The sequence below is a fragment of the Pelodiscus sinensis genome, chromosome 4 (assembly GCF_052426305.1).
Source record: "Pelodiscus sinensis isolate ZL-2025 chromosome 4, ASM5242630v1, whole genome shotgun sequence".
In the NCBI taxonomy this organism is placed as follows: domain Eukaryota; kingdom Metazoa; phylum Chordata; order Testudines; family Trionychidae; genus Pelodiscus; species Pelodiscus sinensis.
In genome coordinates, this window is record NC_143055.1 from 128,694,912 (window position 1) to 128,713,601 (window position 18,690).

Genomic DNA, 18,690 nt, shown 5'->3' on the forward strand with positions numbered 1-18,690 from the left:
TCGCTTTTTTGAAAGAGGTTCTTTCGAAAAAGAAAGTATTTCGAGAAAAACCCCTTTTTCAAAAGAACCGTGTAAACCTCATTTTTTTTAGGAAGAATGGTTCTTTTGAAAAGGGGGTTTTTCCTCAAAAGAACCGCGTCTAAAATACTTTATTTTTCGAAAGAACCTCTTTCAAAGAAGCGATCGGAAGAAGATATGTAAATTCGTGCTGAATTTGCATATCTTCTTTCGAAAGTGAAAGCAAGTCTAGATGTGCCCATAGAGAGTTTCCAGTTTCCCTGTCCTGGCCTGGAAGGCATTTACTATTAAACTGCTGTCCCTCTCAGATCCACTAATAGTGCCAGACATGGAGTGGCTTGAGGCTGTAAACGTAAGCCCATTAGAAAATAAAAGGAAGCCAACCCAATCTGGAGCTATAAAGCCAAGTGGTGAAAGGCCAGGGCATTATCCCGCTGTGCTATCATGATCACATGCAGACCGTTCATGATCGGTGAGCTCAAAAACCCATCGGCGTTAACTCGCTCCATACCTCGTGTATCCCAACTAGTCTGGAGATCAGGTCCATGAGCATCATCTTCACTTCGAAGCGTTCCTTGGAGGTCTCGAGCTGCTTGAGGAGCTTCTCTGCAAAGTCTGGAAGCAACATGCAGCGTGAGCGAGAGGTACTAGCCGGGGTAGGTTCCCGGATCTCAGCCCCAGAGACTTTTGAGGAATAACACAGTCACGGACCATTAGATAAACAGCCACTGCGGCTCAGGCAGCCTCACCCTGAGGGAACACCAGATGAACTGCTTCCTGGCATTAGCGCGCCAAGGAGAAAAAACCGTGACAAAAGGCTCAAAACAGGAAGAACAAGCAAAAAGGGAAATCAAAAGGCTTATCACAGGGTGGCTTGCTCCCATAAGGGCCCAGAGGTCTGGGGCTGGCCAGCCTTGTTGAATCAGCCCTGCTTCTGCCATATTTAGCGGCTTCCTAGTCTAAGGAGGCTGGACTCACTGGGGTCAGCGTGAAACACCTCAAAGAGGAAACTCCACTTGCAGGAGGAACCACAGGGAGCGAAGCTGGGCTCCTAGGGAAGTCCCTAACGTTGGTTGTAGAAGGATGCCAAGGAAGCAACCTGGGTGAAACCATCTTGGGGCTGGGCGATTTAAACAGGAACAGGAAGCTGAGCAAGACAGACAGGACTCGAAGCCATATAGACTGCACTAGGTGGAGCGCCTCTCGGTCCAGTAGACCAGCCTCAGAGACTTGCCTGAACATCAGTATCTTGGATTGAACACATATTAGGGTTTCCAAAGTGCATGAATCTCAAATGACTTGGACACGGCGCTTACCTTGGGGATCGTGGATCAGGTGAATAGCGGAGAAGTTAAACACCTCCGGCTTTTTCTTCTTCTTATGTTTCTGTGGGAGAGCAAGAGACAAGGAGACACTTTTTCCTTGCCAGGGAAGAATTGGTCTAAGCTAATTCCAGACAGTAGTTCTGGAGGGCGGCCACGCCGCACCGCCAACTTTAAGAGGCGTGTTTTGATTTTAAATAGTAAAGTTCATCGGTGCTTTTTAACATTTCCTGAGTTACGTGCGGTTTTCTGCCATGTGATGCCAGGCAAAGTCAATGCAAACCGCATAGCCTAAGCTCTACTCCAACACTGGAAACCATAGGTGCCAACTTCCCCTCTTCTCCCAAGTCTGCGCCCCCTACCCCTTCCCATCACCCCTGTTCTGCACCCGTTCCTTCCCTTCCCCCAAGTTCATGCTGCATCCCAGCCCGGAGTCCCCTATCACAGTCCAGGGAGCCTGGATCCAGGATCTGCCGCCCCTCCCCCAACTCCAGCCCATGCCCCAGCTGGAACCTGCAGGGGCCAAGGGAGGGGCACCGATCCTGCAGCCCAAGGCCCGGAGCTGCCACAGTGGGCAGAGGTGCCTTTCCCTCCCAAGCCTAGTGTGGCTGTGAGGAGAGAGAGAACTGGGGGGAGGCCTTAGAGGACCCTCCTTTATCCAACAGCCTGCACCCACTTCCAGAGCCCTCACGCCCCTGCACCCCAAACCTCCGTCCCAGCCCTGAGCCCTCACGCCCCCAAGCCTCTGCCTCAGGCCCGAGCCCCCACCCACACTCGGACCCCCTTGGCCTCCACCCTGCCACATGAATTTTATTATGTGCCCCCACACAAAGGCGGCGTCACACCCCCCATCCACACTGGTGCACAGAACAAAATTCATTCCGCTCAGAGGAGGGACAAAAATCAGAGGGGACACCAGATAAGAGCCCCAAAAATTCTGATCTTGAAGGTCCCAGTGTACGAACTGACGAAAGGAGAGCACCTCATATAGATGGACCGGGGTCTCAAAAAGGGGAAACAAGAACCACCTGTCATCTTCAGAAATCTACACGATGGAGCCCTGCATTGTTAAGGCGGGCTGCTTTTAAAATCCCATTCAGATTTACAAGTTTTCCATTGACTATTGTTTGCCATTCTCCCAAGTCACCACTAGGAACTTTACGCTTAGGTTCTACTGCTAATTCCACAGCAATGCCAACAGGTCCCACTGGGCTTCTCTCACCTTCAAAACCTTCATCGCTTTCTCCAGCTTCTTCTTGTGTTTGGTGGTTTTCTTTCCTGTGGCGTATCTCAACTTGAGGTCTTTGGCCGTGGGCCCCTCATCCTGCGGAAAGGAACATCAGAAGAGATGTCTCAAGGGAACATGGCTTCTCGTAAGACATTGCGGCTGATCGTCAGCAGGGTCGCACACCAAGTTTTCAAGAATACAAAACCAATACACTATCTCCAAATATTTGCCATGCAACCAGCCTGACATTCATTTCAATACTTAAAATTTTGACTTCATGAAAGAGAAGATATACACCAAGATTTAGGACCAGGTGACACCCACGTCAATAAAACAAAACAAGAGATATGGTACCAGGGATGAGGCAATAGAACGTATTATTCAACACCACCCAATTCATGAGCAATACTTTAAAAGGAACCGGATATAGATCAGATGAAGCAGCAGTGACTGCGTATTAGGTTAATGTAAGTCAGTTAATCTGTCCAAAAGAGAATTCTTAACAACATCTATGTACTGTCTGACACACTCTTCCCATTGCTAATGTCTGTGCATTCAGCACACATCAGTAAATACAGATGTGCCATCTCCCCATTTTACAGATGAGGAACTGAGTCAAAGAGAGATAAAGTGACAGTCCAAAGTCACATGCAAAGTCTGTGGCAAAGCTTAAATTAAAAAAAAAATTTGGACTCCCAAACCCCAGTCCAATCCTCCAATCACAAGTCTACATGAAGCCTCTGGTAATTGTTTACCTTTTAAACAATCACGGACCTCAGTCCCCAAATCCTCACTCAAGCACATGAGCGACTGATTTTAATTGGAGTTGGGTCAGCACACAACTAAAAGGATCACACCCTTCCTAAGAGTACTTCATAGTGTAAGCTCTTCAGGGTGAGGCCATGGATGCTTTACACCAACGTGCAGTGCCCGGCATCTTGAAGGCACTGCTAGAAACAAATACATTCTTACAGTCTGTAAAGAAAAATGTTTTTGTCTTTCCAACTAGCTCATTCTTATGCTGGGCGTTATGATGTCACATGCTGCCAGCTATGAGATCACCATCCCCAACTGCACAAGCGGGCCAGTGACTAAGTGACCCTTAATGATCTTGAACATGAAGAGGATCGTTTTCTTGATCTTCCCCTCAGGTTATTTCCCATTAACAGTACCAGCACATATTCTGAGGAGACCACGTCCCTCAAACGGATGGGCAAACACACACACTAATCCTTCTCTTCTTTCTGGCTGGCATGAAATAAAGCCCACAGGTGTGTGGGTGAGAGAGACAGACCCAAGGTGTAGGAAGAGATGGAGGGAAACAAAGGAAATGCAAAAAGGGATGAGGGTAGATACATAACACCTATTGCAGGTAAATGTATCTCATTTTTCAGAGTTTGAGAAAGTGACAGCAAGAGCTTAGCTACCAGACTAACCTCAGATTCTGAGTCACTCTCTCTCTTCTCATCTTCATCTTTCCCAAGGAAGAATTTCAAGCCAGCAACTAGTATCTGAAAAACACAGGCAGTAGGGAAGGAGAGGGGAAAAAAAAGGGAAAATTCATTTACAAGAGGCAAAAGTCCTCATGTTAGGTCACCAGTTGTTTAACACGGTAAAAGGAACATGCTGACTGACAACACAAGACACCTTGTACAAAAAAACTCCATCACTTTTTGCTGCCGGTCTTGCAATGGATCAAAGCGATGCAGGACTGCCACCCCCATGTGAACCTGTACCACTGATGCAGTTTAAGGCCATGTTTGCACTAAGGCAGCTTCGCTAGCACAGGTATGTCGGCAAAGCACCTCAGTGCGGATGTAGCTTATTACCAGCCACACTGCGCTTTCACTAGTATTGTTTGTTCTACCTGCCCTAAACAAAAGAAGCAAAGCCCGCCCCACGGCATCAAAACCCAGGGTTGCTACCAGAACAATTATGTCTCCCATGTACATGAAAAGGTCCTGGAGGGACATGAATATAGCACAGATACAACCAGTGTTCCCTCTAAGCTACAGGGCAGCACAGCTTCACAGGTGATTAATCAGCTCCGCCTAGTCAGGGGCTCAGAGCTGACTGATTGGGCGAGGCTGATTAATCACCTGTGAAGCTGTGCTGCCCTGCCACTTAGATGGAACACTAGATACAACCTATTGTGTGAAGTGTTTTCTGGGAAGCTACAGTTTGAACCTCTCCAGTCCCGCACTCTCTGGTTTGGAAACATCCGTGATCCGGCATGATTTTATTTAGCAGGATAGCCAATTATCATAGGTGGGTACGTCTAGACTACATGGCTCCGTCGACGGAGCCATGTAGATTTGTTTGTTCGGCAAAGGGAAAAGAAGCCGCGATTTAAATAATCGCCACTTCATTTAAATTTAAATGGCTGCCCCGCTCTGCCGATCAGCTGTTTGTCAGCAGATTGGGGCAGTCTGGACGCTCTCCTGCCGACATTAAAGCCCTTTATCGACCTCCCCGGTAAACCTCATCCTACGAGGCATAACGGGGAGGTCGATAAAGGGCTTTCAGGTCGGCGCGGGAGCATCCAGACTAGCGCGCTGAGCCGAAAAACAGCTGATCAGCTGTTTGTCGGCTCAGCGCAGCAGCCATTTAAATTTAAATGAAGTCGCGATTATTTAAATCGCGGCTTCATTTCCCTTTGCCGATCAGCCTAATCTACATGGCTCCATCAATGGAGCCATGTAGATTAGACACACCCGGTGTGGGCAAGTTTCCTGCTTTCACATAAAGTTTGTTTACAGCCACCAGTCCTAGCTCTCAGTGTTCTGTGCTATTATTTAGTTCTAATTTACTCCTGACTATCCTCCAAGGGCCCAGCAAGCAGTGGAAGTGTTGGTAATGCTGCTAGACAATATGACCTCCTGTGATCTGGCAAATTCTTTGGTTCAACACTGGTCAGGTCCTGAGGGTGCTGGACTAGAGAAGTTAAACCTGTAGGACAATTTTGATTTTATTGCTCTGACCATAAGGCCACTCATGGTAACTGGCAGCAACTTGAGCTCTTGCACTCAGTTTCATGAGATGGTTTTAAAAAACAGAGTATGGGTCTTTATCATATAAGGTCCCAGCCCATGGCATCCTAGGTGTTTCTAGAACCAACCCCACTGCAAAATCTGACACAGGGCTGTTGCTGAGAACAGACAGCGAAGGTACCGGTTTTTTTCAAGGCTGAGCTGAGAAAGTGCAAGAGTGCTGCTCAGTGCTCCTGAAAGTCACTTTAGACCAGCACGGCCCAACACATGAGGACATGGACTCTCACGCCAGCCAGCAACCGCTGGGCTACTAACTTCCATTGCGGCTGACCAACTTATTTCTCCAAATCAGAAATAAATTAAGCTGTTCTCTTTGAAGACAAAAGTTAAATGAAACACCTTGGGGAATAATTACAGTAGAATCTCAGAGTTACAAACACCAGAGTTACAAACTGACTGGTCAACCCCACATCTCATTTGGAACTGGAAGTATGTTATCAGGCGGCAGCAGCAGAGACCAAAAAAGCCAATACAGTACAGCAATGTGCTAAATGTAAACTATTAAAAATAAAGGGAAAGTCTTAAAAAGTTTTGACTAGACAAGGAAACTCTGTCCTGGTTCTATTTTAACAACAGTCATAAGCAACATTTTTCTTCTGCATAGCAAAGTTTCAATGCTGCATAAAGTCACTGTTCGGTTGTAAACTTTTGAAAGAACAATAACGTTCTGTTCAAAGTCATGTGCAATTTCCATTCCCCGGGTGTTTAAAACATACTGGCATACCTTTGTGACTTTGGAAAAGCAGGCCGTTGTGATAACATTGACTGTTTTAGCATCATTCCTGGAATAAAGCAAAATATTTAATGTATCTTCACCATTGATAACAAGTAGTTTACTGATTTTGAAAAATTCTTAAAGTGACATAAAACAAGACATCCTGGGAAATGTAATGCATTAGAAACAAATCCCACAATACCAGCTGCTTTCATCAGTGATATCAAAACTGAACCAAGAGGTTATGTTTCTCTATGCCATTTGTTGTCATTCTTCCTACACAAATATGATCAGACTAGATACACAAAAGTGCGTATGTTTTGTCTAAGTACACACTGGAGAAACACACACAATTGCATGGAGCTACATGTACTACACACACTGCCAAAAGCATACACAAGGGCTTGGACATCAGCCACCTTTTGACTTCATGACTTACCCCACAGCAGAACTGTACGGAAGATTTAAAGCATCAATGGAGAGGCTCAAGAACGCATGTATAGGTACAGGTTTTGCTTGATGATTCTTATTGTTTGGGAACCATTAAAGCATGTTGATTTGCAACACAATATAGTCTTTACACTGCATTTGGTGCTTCTTTTTGCCAACCAGGAGGATGCACTACATCTACACACATTTATTTAAGCAATTATACTGTATAGCTTAAATCAGTGGTCCCCAACACGGTGCCTGCAGGTGTTATGGCGCCCACCAGGGCATTTATGTGCGCCCGCCTAGTGACCAGGGCCAGCCCGAGCCATTCTTGTGCTCCAGGCTCGCCCCGGGCATGCAGCGCATGCGCAGCGCCGTCCCTGGGTGCCCGGCAGCCCCAAAAGGTAGGGGACCACTGGCTTAAATGCATTTATTTGGAATCTTAATTTTTACATTTTCTATTACATTAGAAAGCAGCGAGTGACATTTCCTATTTATTAGATTTTTTTTAACTTGTCATTTGGATGGAAATTCAAAATAAATTAAAATGCACAAAACAGCATTTTAAAATGTTTTTATTAGTTAAAGCTACTTAAACATGCAAAAGGAAAAAACTTCTTAGAAAGTTTATCAAAACATGTTTTGCATTTAAAACGAACTGATTTATTCAACTTAAACAGTATCATCTGTAGTAAGTGAACTGATTGTTTCTAGACACCATGTCCTCAAGATTTTAGAACTAGATCTCATTTTTCCACACTTCATTTTTATTCATAGTTTGGAAGAGGACAAGCTTTTCCACTTTTCCAACTCCCAATTTGTTTCTAAATTTTGAATAACTGAAAAGAAGAAAATAATCTCATGAACTAACTGAAAAGAAGAAAATAATCTCATGGCACCTGCAAAAGATGCTACTGCTGTCAAAAGCTGATTTAACCCGTAAATAAACTTGAGTTCTGAGTGCTTAGCCAGTGACTTCCACACCAGCTCAGTGGTCTGACTTTCTTATAATTTAAGCAGAACATCTTTGCTGCCTTATTTTATTTTTTGTGCTTAATTATTTTAATACATTGTAGTGTGTTCCGGCCTTAATATTTTAATTTAAAAGTAAAAAGTCTATTTTAAGTAATTTTTTTATCCACACTGGGTTGCCCCAGAATAATTCTGAGATGCCAATACTGAGACATCAAACTCACCAAATGTTCCTTCTATACAGTTCAATCATCACATCCAGAGATATCTTGGCTGCGGTAGGATTGCTGTCTCTTAACATAGTATACATGAAGTTCTGCAGCATCTTTAGAAGAAGAAGTTGGGAAAACAATGAGAGTTTGAAAAAGCTTTCATAACAAAAACCATTCATTCAAAGGAACTTTGGAAGCCAGCCTACTTACTGTATTCACTTTATTGTTCTTGTGCTTAGCATTTATATTCTTGATGTCCGTCACAATGTGAGTATATAACGTCTGAAAACAAACAGTGAGATGTAACGTGAAGTAGCTACGCCTTGCAGCTTCCAAAGTTCATTCCCTTATGCCCACTAGTACTATCAAGCAAGGAGAGAGCCACGTCCTATGGCAAAGAAGGGTTTTTCCAAAAACCACAGCAGGGAGAAGAAAAAAAGTAATTGGCTCCAATCCTGCAAAAGTTACACATGTGCTTAACTTCACACACTCCTGCAAATGGTCCCACGGACTTCACAGGGGCCACACATGGCACATAGAGCGTCTCAATGTGGGGATGACAGTAGGGAATGAGCTTAGGGTGCAACCTTACAAAGCAAAAACTATTCTGCACTAATTCCTCATGTGCTTTGGCAGGAGTGCTTGGGAATCTCTACTTAGTTCAACAAGCTTGGTGTGCGCTCAGTACCTGCTGCTGGAATGACAAACTATCTATGACATGGGTTCCCCAACTGGTGGCCATGCCCCCTGGGGGGGAGGGTGAAGAAATTCCCAGGGGGGGGGGGCGCGAGGCAACCCAGCCTCCCCCCTCATCAAGTTTTGCTGCCCCGCTCAGTTCCTTTTTTTTCCCCCAACACGTTTTGCTGCTTTTTTTTTTTTTTTCAAAAAATCAAGAAGGGTGGCGTGATGCCGAAAAGTTTGGGAACCACTGATCTATGAGGTTGCACTGTGCAGGGGGCTACTGACCAGTATAAGATGCACATTTCTGGGGAGCAAGTCTGGCGCGGAGGGATAGTGGGTGTCTCCGTGCATGGCATACACGGATGGCGGGGCACAGCTGTCCTGCATTCAGCTGGGAGAGATGCTGCATGCTGGTGGCTGGGAGCCAACAGAAACGAGGGGAGAGGAGGGAACTGCAGCTCATCAGCAAAGCAGTGTAAAAGGCAACCTAGGTTGGAGTGCTAAGGGGACACAGCAGTTCAGATGGCTCCCTGGAAAACGTCACAGCACCATCATCTGCATCGTACTTCCACTAACTCTTACACCAGTGGCACCTGAAACCCACGCAAGGAGTTCCAGTTGCTTGAGCCCTGTGAAATCAACGGCAGTAGCCAATACTCAGAACGTCAAGGAACCAAGCCCGTAACTCTCAATGATCTGCCAACTCCCCGTCCTATACGGGCTGGGCGACAGACTATTTCATCTCACATTTCAGGTTTCTAAAGCTGGCCCTTTCATACTCAGCATATTTATCCCTAGGGGCATGTCTACATTAGGAAATCAGTTTGAAATAATTAAATTCGAAATAACTCCCGAAATATCTATTTTGAAATAAACTTTTTCCCCAAGCAAAGCAGGAGTACAGATATCAGTCCGTTATTCCAGAACCAGCTCATTATTTCAAAATAATGGGCTTGCTAGTGTGGACATTCCACTTGTTATTTCGAAATCAGGGGGACTATTTCAAAATAACTCCCTAGTGTAGACCAGGGCTAAATGTCCATCTCCATAACATTGGGCCACAGGCTGCTAAAAGCCCAATACACTAAAATCTTTGTTACTCAAGTCAGCAGAACTACAATAAGGTTATATATTTAGGTACTTGGAAGAGCGAATAGACGGTCGGGTACTGCTGAATTACTTGTGCTTCGTTCTCATTAGGGAGGGAAAAACCATTGACAAGAAGCTCACTGAGGATATAAAACCAGTTCTTATTTTGCTGCTTACTTTTCGTAGAAGTTTATCATGGCAGCGGAGGAGTTCAAAGAAGAGTTCCAGCAAACTTGTAGGATTTATTAGATTCTTGTTTCTCAGTAAGATCAGAGCTTTGCAAAACGTCTGCAACAAAGAAGCAAAAATGTCGGGTCCACATCCTACTCAGAATTATACCCGTGCTTAATTGTATATATAACAAGTAGTCCCAGTGAAGTTACCAAGACAGTTGACAGCAAACTAAGCATGTTCATCAGTCTTTGAATAATCAGACCATGAGGTGCTACAGGAGCCCAGAATTGCTGTGTGGTGATCCCATACCAACAGGATCACTCTGGCCTTAATTTTTGGATATTCAATTTGAGACATCTTGAAGGAGCCTGATTTTCAGAAAGCCGGGCACTGAGAAACGGAGGCACACAAAATTAATCGTCATTAGGACAATGTAAGCCAGCAATGGGCAACCTAGACTAGTGAGTGAGCTGCATGAGCGGCTGTGACGGTGCGTTGGGGGTCCCCCGTCTCCTGCACCCCGAAATGGCACAAACAGACTGCACCAGCCGGTGGAATAGAGGAAGTTTATTGCCTCTCCAGGATACAGCACAGCACAGATGTAATCTGGTCACAGAGCTGGGCTAGGATGCCTCAGGCCCCCTTGAGATGGGGGAGACTGGGCCCCTAAACTCCAGCCCTTTTCCCTAGGCTGTCTCCTCCATGCTCCCAGACAGCAACTAACCAACCCTCTTCCAGCCCTGCCCCCCAGCCAGGGCAGCATTCCACCTTCCTTTGTTCCTCTCCATGGGGGGGTGTCTGGCCATACCGGTTGAGAGGTCCCTTTGCATAGTGACTCATCCTGTTTTGCTGGGTCGTGGTACCCACGGCAGCCAGTGGGGGTTACCCCAGAGCCAGCAGCATAGAAACCAGCCAGGTACCCCCACTACGTCACAGCAGCCCTCCTTCATCTCTGGTCCACAGAACTGTTGTAACCCAGATGGTCTCCTGGGACAGGGTCGTTTCATTAACTGTGCTTGCATACCTAAAAAGTGCAGGGTGTGCCAACTGAACCATCGTAGCACTCTCATTGGCTGCAGAGGGAATGGACGGCTCTCACAGTAAATGTTGCATGCAATCAGCATGCATCTCACTTCACGTGCCCTTGCTCTATGTGTGTGACTTTAGTAATACTAGTAGGAAAAAACCGACATGGACGGAAACCAGTGGAATCCGGCAACCCTGCACGTGGGCAACGGTACACAAAAAGGTCTTGTGGGCCACAAATAGAACCCTGATGGGCAGCATATGCCCTGCAGGTTACCCACCACTGATGTAAGCCCTTTCTTATGCTGTCAAATACAATTCTCTCCAGAATCCTCTTAAAGACCTTATCAATACATATCCGTGTTTTAAATGTCAGACTTGCCATTCGAAGATCGGCATCCAAAACTGTGTGGTTGTAAGAAAGCAAATCTTTCAGCTGCTGTGGAAAATCAACAAGATGTTCTGGATAGCACTGCCCAACCTGTTTAACAAAAAAGGGTTACTGAAGTCCCCATAATAAACTGTAATAGTGCCACAATGATATATTTGCCTGAGAGATCTGACACTCTAAAAAACTCTCCTTAACTATCATACATTAAAATGACTAGCTTGTTCATAAACTGAAACATATCCACATAATTTCTAGAATGCTGAAGTTTCGATCATATTACATACCAGCATAAAAGCTCACTTCTTAAATAATTAAAAGGATTAAGAAAGAGTTTTGTAAAATCTGTATGGTCAATGCATTTAAAGGTGATCTGCAACACTCATTCCAAAAATAAGGTAATTATGAAGTAATAAGTGCCATTTAGCATCACTATGTCATCCCAGAATTATTCTAAAACATCACATCTACTCACAATTCTGGTCGCGCAATGTAGTCTGTCAAATAGGGCTCAACTAAGTTATTGTTTGGTTTTTTAAACAAACATCTCAGTTTTTTAAATGTTTTATATTTACCATTTTTATACCATAATCCACCAAAAGCAACAGAGGAGAAGAGGAATTTAAAGATCTAAATTATTAAAATCTTTGTGCCAGTTACTTGCCACTGGCTGCTAGATATTTTGGCAGGGTGTATATAGCTTACAAGTATTTCATTTGGAGGAAATGTTTTGCAGGTCACCTTTAATAGTTCATTGGGTTGGCTTTTCCTAGAATTGTGGAATTTTACCTGTGCCAGGAACATCACCAATTCAGCCAGTTCCTTACTGGGCTTATCTGGCTGGAGTTTGAAAATCTCCACATTGGACTGGTAGTGATGATACTGCTGAAGAAACTGAAACACAAACATGGCATTTCACTCTTAGTTATTATTATTGGATAAGAGAGCTTTTCAATAGCTAGAGATCCAAGGTCCCCATTCTGCTCCACACTGAAAACTCCCAGTGACATCAGTGGTACAGCACCAGGCCCTGATAAGCTCGTCACGTCAGAAAATCCCTCCAAAACGGCACTGAATCCCTTCAAACATATAATTATGTCAACCAAGCAGCTTTTGATGATACATCTCAAGCATCTCAATGACATGACTAACAGCTAATCCACCTGGAATGAGAGTAGGTCTTTTATTAGGGTGGAGTATTAATATTTATAGTGGGGCACATAGGCACCAATCTAAGTGAGGTAACTAGAAACTGATCTTGCAAAGATTTTATGCATTGTGAGTAGACAAGCACATGCTTAAGTCTTTGCAGGATGCGGGCACAGGAGAGTATGCATCTGAAGCTGGTGAAGCATAAATACTATGGTGCAGGTATATTGCACGCACATTGCCTGGAGGCAGGAGGTGTTACTGCCATTCTGACCAATTATCACCAGGTGGAGAATTCCTAAGGTCCAAAATTCAGCTCAACCTCTAACCATGGGGGGAGAAAGGACAGCGAGAAAGGTATCCAGGCCTACCGACCATATATTGTGAGAACAGCTGTGTTTCTCATAAAGGATCAAAGAGAACGGATATCCCTTGCCCCCAAACTAGTGTTCAATGTGACTGTCCCGCTGGCAAAGACTCCATCTTGGACTAGGGATGTAAGAGTTTAACCAGTTAACCGATAAGCTAATGCGTAACAGCAGGGCTCGACAAATCCACTTGCCCGTAGCGAGTAGATTTTGACAGCTGGCGAGCTGTGACGGGGCGGAGCTGCCCCGCGGCAGCGAGGGCGACCCGCCCGGCACTTCAACGGCGCCAACCCCCAAGCTGCACGGGCAGCGCGGTGTTCTGACAGGGGTCTGCGCCGCTTGCTCCCGCGCAGCCGCCCAGCTGAGCGGTGTGCAGAGGGGCCGAGGCCGCACGTGGGCGTAGGGCGGGGCCAGAGTGTGCGTGCGTCCCTGATCTCAGGGGGAGAGGCGCCGGCGCAAGAGAGAGCCGCATTCAGAAGGAGAGCAGCAGAGGAAGACAGAGGGGTGAGGAGACGGAGGAGAGTAACGGAGGAAGAGGGGAGAACAGAGGAGTGAGCTAGAAGACGGAGGTGGGCGGAGGAGTGAAGGGTGCGAGCGGAGGTGGACGGGAGGCGGAGGAGGTCAGAGAAGGCAGGAGGGAGACGGGGAGTGGAGCAGAGCATGGGGGCAGAGGATGTGAAAGGAGAAGCAGAGGTAGGAAGCAGACCAGGACGGGGCTCCTTAGTGTCTCTGCTCTGAGCTGCTTCCTACCGCCACTTCTCCTTTCACGTCCTCTGCCCCCACGCTCCACTCCCACCTTCTGACCTCCTCCGACTCCCGTCCCCCTCCACTTCTCTGGCCACCGCCGTCTTCTAGCTCACTCCTCTGTTTTCCCCTCTCCCTCCGTTACTCTCCTCCTCCTCCCACCTCTCTTCCGCTCTCCTCTTCTCCCCTTTTGCATGCAGCGCTCTCTTGCGCCGGTGCCTCTCCTCCTCCACCCCTGCTTCCGTCCCAGGACTCGGCCCCTCTGCACACCGCTCAGGAGCAAGCGGTGCAGACTGCTGTCAGAACGCCATGCTCCCCGTGCAGCAGGCGGGTCGGCGCCGTTGAAGTGCAGGGCAGGTCATCCTCGCCGCTGCGGAGCGGCCCCACCCCATCACAGAAGCAAACACACCATCCTGGTCGTCCCGTTCTCCGGGTGGTGCGCACCTGCGCGGTGGTGGTGGCAAGTCCCTTTTTTGTCTGGCGAGTAGGGTTTTCTATAATTTGTCAGCTTCTGTTAATGGTTAAACGCCATGGGAACAGCCAGCAGGCCCCCGGAGTCGGGAGTGCAAAGCCAGCAGACCCACAGTTAACTGTGTAACTAGGGATATAAGCGACTACTTGACTATCCGAAAGCTTATCAGATAGTCGAGTAGTCCCTCAACTAGTCGTGTCCCACCTCCCCAAAGTCCCACACTGCTGCCTCTCTATCAGAGGGGGAAGCAGATGGAAGCTAATACGTGTAGGAAGCCAACTTTTAAGATGGCTCTGTCCTCATGCCGGCTCTGTGGTGGCGCCTGCCCCCGTCCACTTACTGCCTCCCACAGAGGCAGGAGGAGGGGAAGCAGGAGCCAGTGCTCAGTGGGGAGCCAATTTAAAAGCTGGCTCCCCATGGGCACCAGCTCCACACAGCCACCTATCCCCCTCCCTGCACTGCTGCCTCTGTATCAGAAGCAGCAACATTGGGGAGGGGGGAAAAGAGATCGGATGCTGGAGCAGTCTCTGTCCCCAGGAACTCAGGCCTCCTGCAGACAGGATGCCCAGCAGCCTCTGTCTGCAGCAGGCCAGAGCTGCTCCATGGGATGCCGATGCGGGAGCCAGTTTGCACAGGGAGCCAATTTTTAAACAGAGGCAGCAGCACAGGAGGGGCAGGGGGCTCCCGGGGAGGGGGGCTGGGAGCCAGGCGTGCGCTGGCTGCCAGCACCGCCCCCAGGGAGCATCTTAGTACCCGCGTAACCACCAAAAATGTGGTGTTGTTGCGGCTACTCGATTACTACCCCCCCCCCCGCCATAGCGAACACCCCCGTTCGCCACTAGGATCTGATGTCTCCTTACTGATCGCCAGTCACCGCGGCCTGGGGGGAGCAGGGGCAGACAGCGCTCCCCGGGGGGCAGGCGGAGGGTGCTGCGGGGGTCGGGGACGCTGGGATCACGCTGCCCCCAATCTCCCCCGCTCCCCCCAATCTCCCCCGCAGGCCCGACAAGCGCGACCCCCCCCCCCCGACCCCTCTCAGCCCCTGACACCAACAGGCCGCAGCAAGGGGGGTCACTGCCCTCCGGGGGGGTTAACAAGACACCGAGACCCGGCTGCTGAATCCCGCCCTGCTCGCTGGGAGGGGGGGTAGCGGTGCCTGGGGGGGCTGCGGGTGATCCCCCCCCCTCCGGGCATCTCCATCGCTCACCTCCTCGGTGTAAGCCGGCGGGTCCCGCTTGATCAGGTTCTGCAGCTGGGGCAGGTTGCTGGGCAGCTTGTTGTTGTTGCGGCCGGACATGGCTGCGGGAAGCCCGGGCGCCGCCGCCGCCTCCCTACGCAAAGCCCGGCCCGGAACGACCACGTGGGCCACCCCCTGGGCGCCGCCATCTTGGCTTTCCGGCGCCAAGGCGGCCGCAGAGGGACAAACTTACTCCAAAGCGCGAGGCGTGCGGCTTCCGAGAGCTCGGGGAGCGGCGCGGGGAAGGGCTGGGCAGCGAGGCCGAACTAGAGCGAAGCGTGGCGCAGCGCCCCCTGGCGGGGCAGCCCCAGAGGCAGGCGGCTTCATTGCAAAGTGTTCACAGAATCATAGACCCATAGAGCTGGAAGAGACCTCAGAAGGTCAAGTCCAGCCCCCTGCTCTAGGCAGGACCAATCCCGACTAAATCAACCCGGCCAGGGCGAGACTTAAACACCTCTAGGGGATGGAGACTCCACTACTTCCCTAGGGAACCCCATTCCAGTGCTTCACCACCCCTCCTAGGGAAATAGTTTTTCCTAATATCCAACCCTGGACCTCTCCCACCATAACTTGAGACCATTGCTCCTTGTTCTGCCATCTGTCACCACTTGAGAACAGCCTCTCTCCAGCCTCTTTGGAACCTCTCCCTTCAGGAAGTTGAAGGCTGCTATCAAATCCCCCCTCACTGTTCGCTTCTGCAGACTAAACAGACCCAAGTCCCTCAGCCTCTCCTCATAGGTTATATGCTCCAGCCCCCTAATCATTTTGGTTGCCCCCTACTGGACCCTCTTCAATGTGTCCACATCCTTTTTGGAGTGGGGGGCCCAGAAATGGACACAATACTCCAGATGTGGCCTCACCAGAGCCAAATAAAGGGGGGAATAATGACATCTCTGGATCTGCTGGCAATGCTCCTCTTAATGCAACCTAATATGCCATTAGCCTTCTTGGCTACAAGGGCACACTGTTGACTCATATCCAGCTTCTCATCCACTGTAACCCCCAGGTCCTTTTCTGCAGAACTGCTATTTAACTGGTTGGTCCCCAGCCTGTAACAATGCTTGGGATTCTTCTGTCACAAGTGCAGGACTCTGCACTTGTCCTTGTTGAATCTCATCAGATTTCTTGTGGTCCAATCCTCCAATTTGTCTAAGTCACTCTGGACCCTATCTCTGCCCTCAACCGTATCTACCTTTCCCCCTAGCTTAGTGTCATCTGCAAACTTGCTGAGGGTGCAATCCATCCCCTCATCCAGGTCATTAATAAAGATATTGAATAAAACCGGCCTAGAACCGAACTTTGGGGCACTCCACCAGAAACCGACTGCCATCCTGACATCGAGCCATTGATCACTACCCGCTGGGCCCAGCCTTCTAGCCATCTTTCTATCCATCTTACCGTCCATTTATCCAATCCACATTCCCTTAACTTGCTGGCAAGAATATTGTGGGAGACCATATCAAAAGCCTTGCTAACGTCAAGATATATCACATCCACTGACTTCCCCACGTCCACAGAGCCAGTTACCTCATCATAGAAGCTAATGAGATTGGTCAGGCACGACTTGCCCTTTGTGAATCCATGCTGACTATTCCTAATCACTTTCCTCTCTTCCAAGTGCCTCAAAATAGATTCCTTAAGTATCCTTTCCATGATTTTTCCAGGAGCCGAGATAAGAATGACCGGCCTATAGTTCCCTGGATCATTCTTCTTCCCTTTCTTGGGGTATGTCTACACTACCCTCCTAATTCGAAATAGGAGGGTAATGTAGGCATACCGCAATTGCAAATGAAGCCCGGGATTCGAATTAGGAGGGTAGTGTAGACATACCCTTGAAGATGAGCCCTACATTTGCCTTTTTCCAATCATCCGGGATCTCTCCCGATCTCCACGACTTTTCAAAGATAATGGCCAAAGGCTCCTCAATGACATTTGCTAACTCCCTCAGTACCCTTGGATGCATTAAGTCTGGACCCATGGATTTATGTATGTTTAACTTTTCTAAATAGTTCCTAACCTGTTCTTTACTCACCAAGGGCTGTCGATCTTCATCCCATTTTGCATCACTTAGCGCATTAGTCCGGGAGCCCACCATGTCCATGAATACAGAGGCAAAGAAAGCATTGAGTACTTCAGCTTTCCCCACATCATCTGTCACTAGGTTACCTCCTTCATCCATTAGGGGCCACACACCCTCTCTGATCACCTTCTTCATGTTAATATGCCTGTAGAAACCTTTCTTGTTATCCTTCACATCCTTAGCCAGTCGCAATTTGCACGTTCACCTTCCTGATAACCCCCCGGCATTCTCGAGCTATACCTTTAAACCCCTCCCTGGTCATTTGTCCAAGTTTCCACTTTTTGTAAGCTTCCTTTTTGTGCTTAAGTTCACCAAGGATTTCCCCCGTAAGCCAATCCTGTCTCCTACCATGTTTGCCTCTCTTGCTACGCCTCGGGATGGTTTCTTTCTGTGCCTTCAATAAGGCTTCTTTAAAATACTGCCAGCTCTCCTGGATTCCTTTCCCCTTCATGTTAGCGTCCCTGGGGATTCTGCCCAGCAGATGTCTGAGGGAGTCAAAATCTGCTTTTCTGAAGTCCAAGGAGTGTATTTTACTACTCTCTTTTCTTCCTTTGGTCAGGATCCTGAAACCTACTATCTCATGATCACTGCTTCCCTCGTTGTCACCCACCTCTGCTTTCCCTATTAGTTCCTCCCTGTTTGTGAGCAGGTCAAGCTGCGCCCGGCCCCTGGCCAGATCCTTCAGCACTTGTACCACGAAGTTATCCCCAACATTCTCCGAAAACTTCCTGGATTGCCTGTGTACTGCCGTATTGGTCTCCCAACAGATGTCAGGGTGATTAAAGTCCCCCACGAGAATCAGGGCCTGCAATCTGTAAGCTTCTCTCACTTGTCCGAAGAAAGCCTCATCTACCTCAGCCACCTGATTCAGTGGCCTGTAGTAGACACCAACCACAACATCACTGCTGTTGTTTGCACCTCTAAACTTAACCCATAGGCTCTCAACAGGTTTTTCTCCCTCTATATACTGGAGTTCAGAGCAATCATAGTGCTCTCTTATGTATAGTGCAACTCCTCCTCCTTTTCTCCCTTGCCTGTTCTTCCTGAACAGTCTATACCTTTCCATGACAGCGCTCTAGTCATGCGAGTCATCCCACCAAGTCTCTGTTATCCCAATTAAATCATATTTCTTGGACTGAGCCAGGGCCTCCAGTTCTCCCTGTTTGTTGCCCAGACATTAGTGTACAAACATCTCAGATAACCAGTTGATTGCCCTATCTTCTCCATTCAAATCAGGGGTCCTCCTTTCTTGCTGGCTCCTCTTTGCATTTCTTCCCGGTATCCTATTAAGTGTTCCTGCTTAATAGGAATTGGTTGGATAAAGGGGCAAGAG

The 18,690-nt window shown here is 48.1% G+C and overlaps 1 protein-coding gene across 1 annotated transcript in view; it reads right to left on the reverse strand.

Moving 5' to 3' along the window:
* SDAD1 (SDA1 domain containing 1) overlaps positions 1-15,440 on the reverse strand; it is a 31,668-nt gene extending 16,228 nt beyond the window's left edge. The window contains exons 1-11 of the mRNA XM_075929431.2: positions 15,248-15,440; positions 12,097-12,201; positions 11,302-11,400; positions 9,897-10,007; positions 8,160-8,231; positions 7,962-8,062; positions 6,343-6,400; positions 4,005-4,079; positions 2,563-2,664; positions 1,335-1,404; positions 530-633 (exon numbers count right to left, since the gene is read on the reverse strand). Of these exons, the coding sequence (XP_075785546.2) occupies positions 530-633; positions 1,335-1,404; positions 2,563-2,664; positions 4,005-4,079; positions 6,343-6,400; positions 7,962-8,062; positions 8,160-8,231; positions 9,897-10,007; positions 11,302-11,400; positions 12,097-12,201; positions 15,248-15,337 (987 nt within the window). The 5' untranslated portion in view covers positions 15,338-15,440. The remainder of the gene's footprint in view (positions 1-529; positions 634-1,334; positions 1,405-2,562; positions 2,665-4,004; positions 4,080-6,342; positions 6,401-7,961; positions 8,063-8,159; positions 8,232-9,896; positions 10,008-11,301; positions 11,401-12,096; positions 12,202-15,247) is intronic.
* Between the last annotated feature and the right edge of the window lie 3,250 nt (positions 15,441-18,690).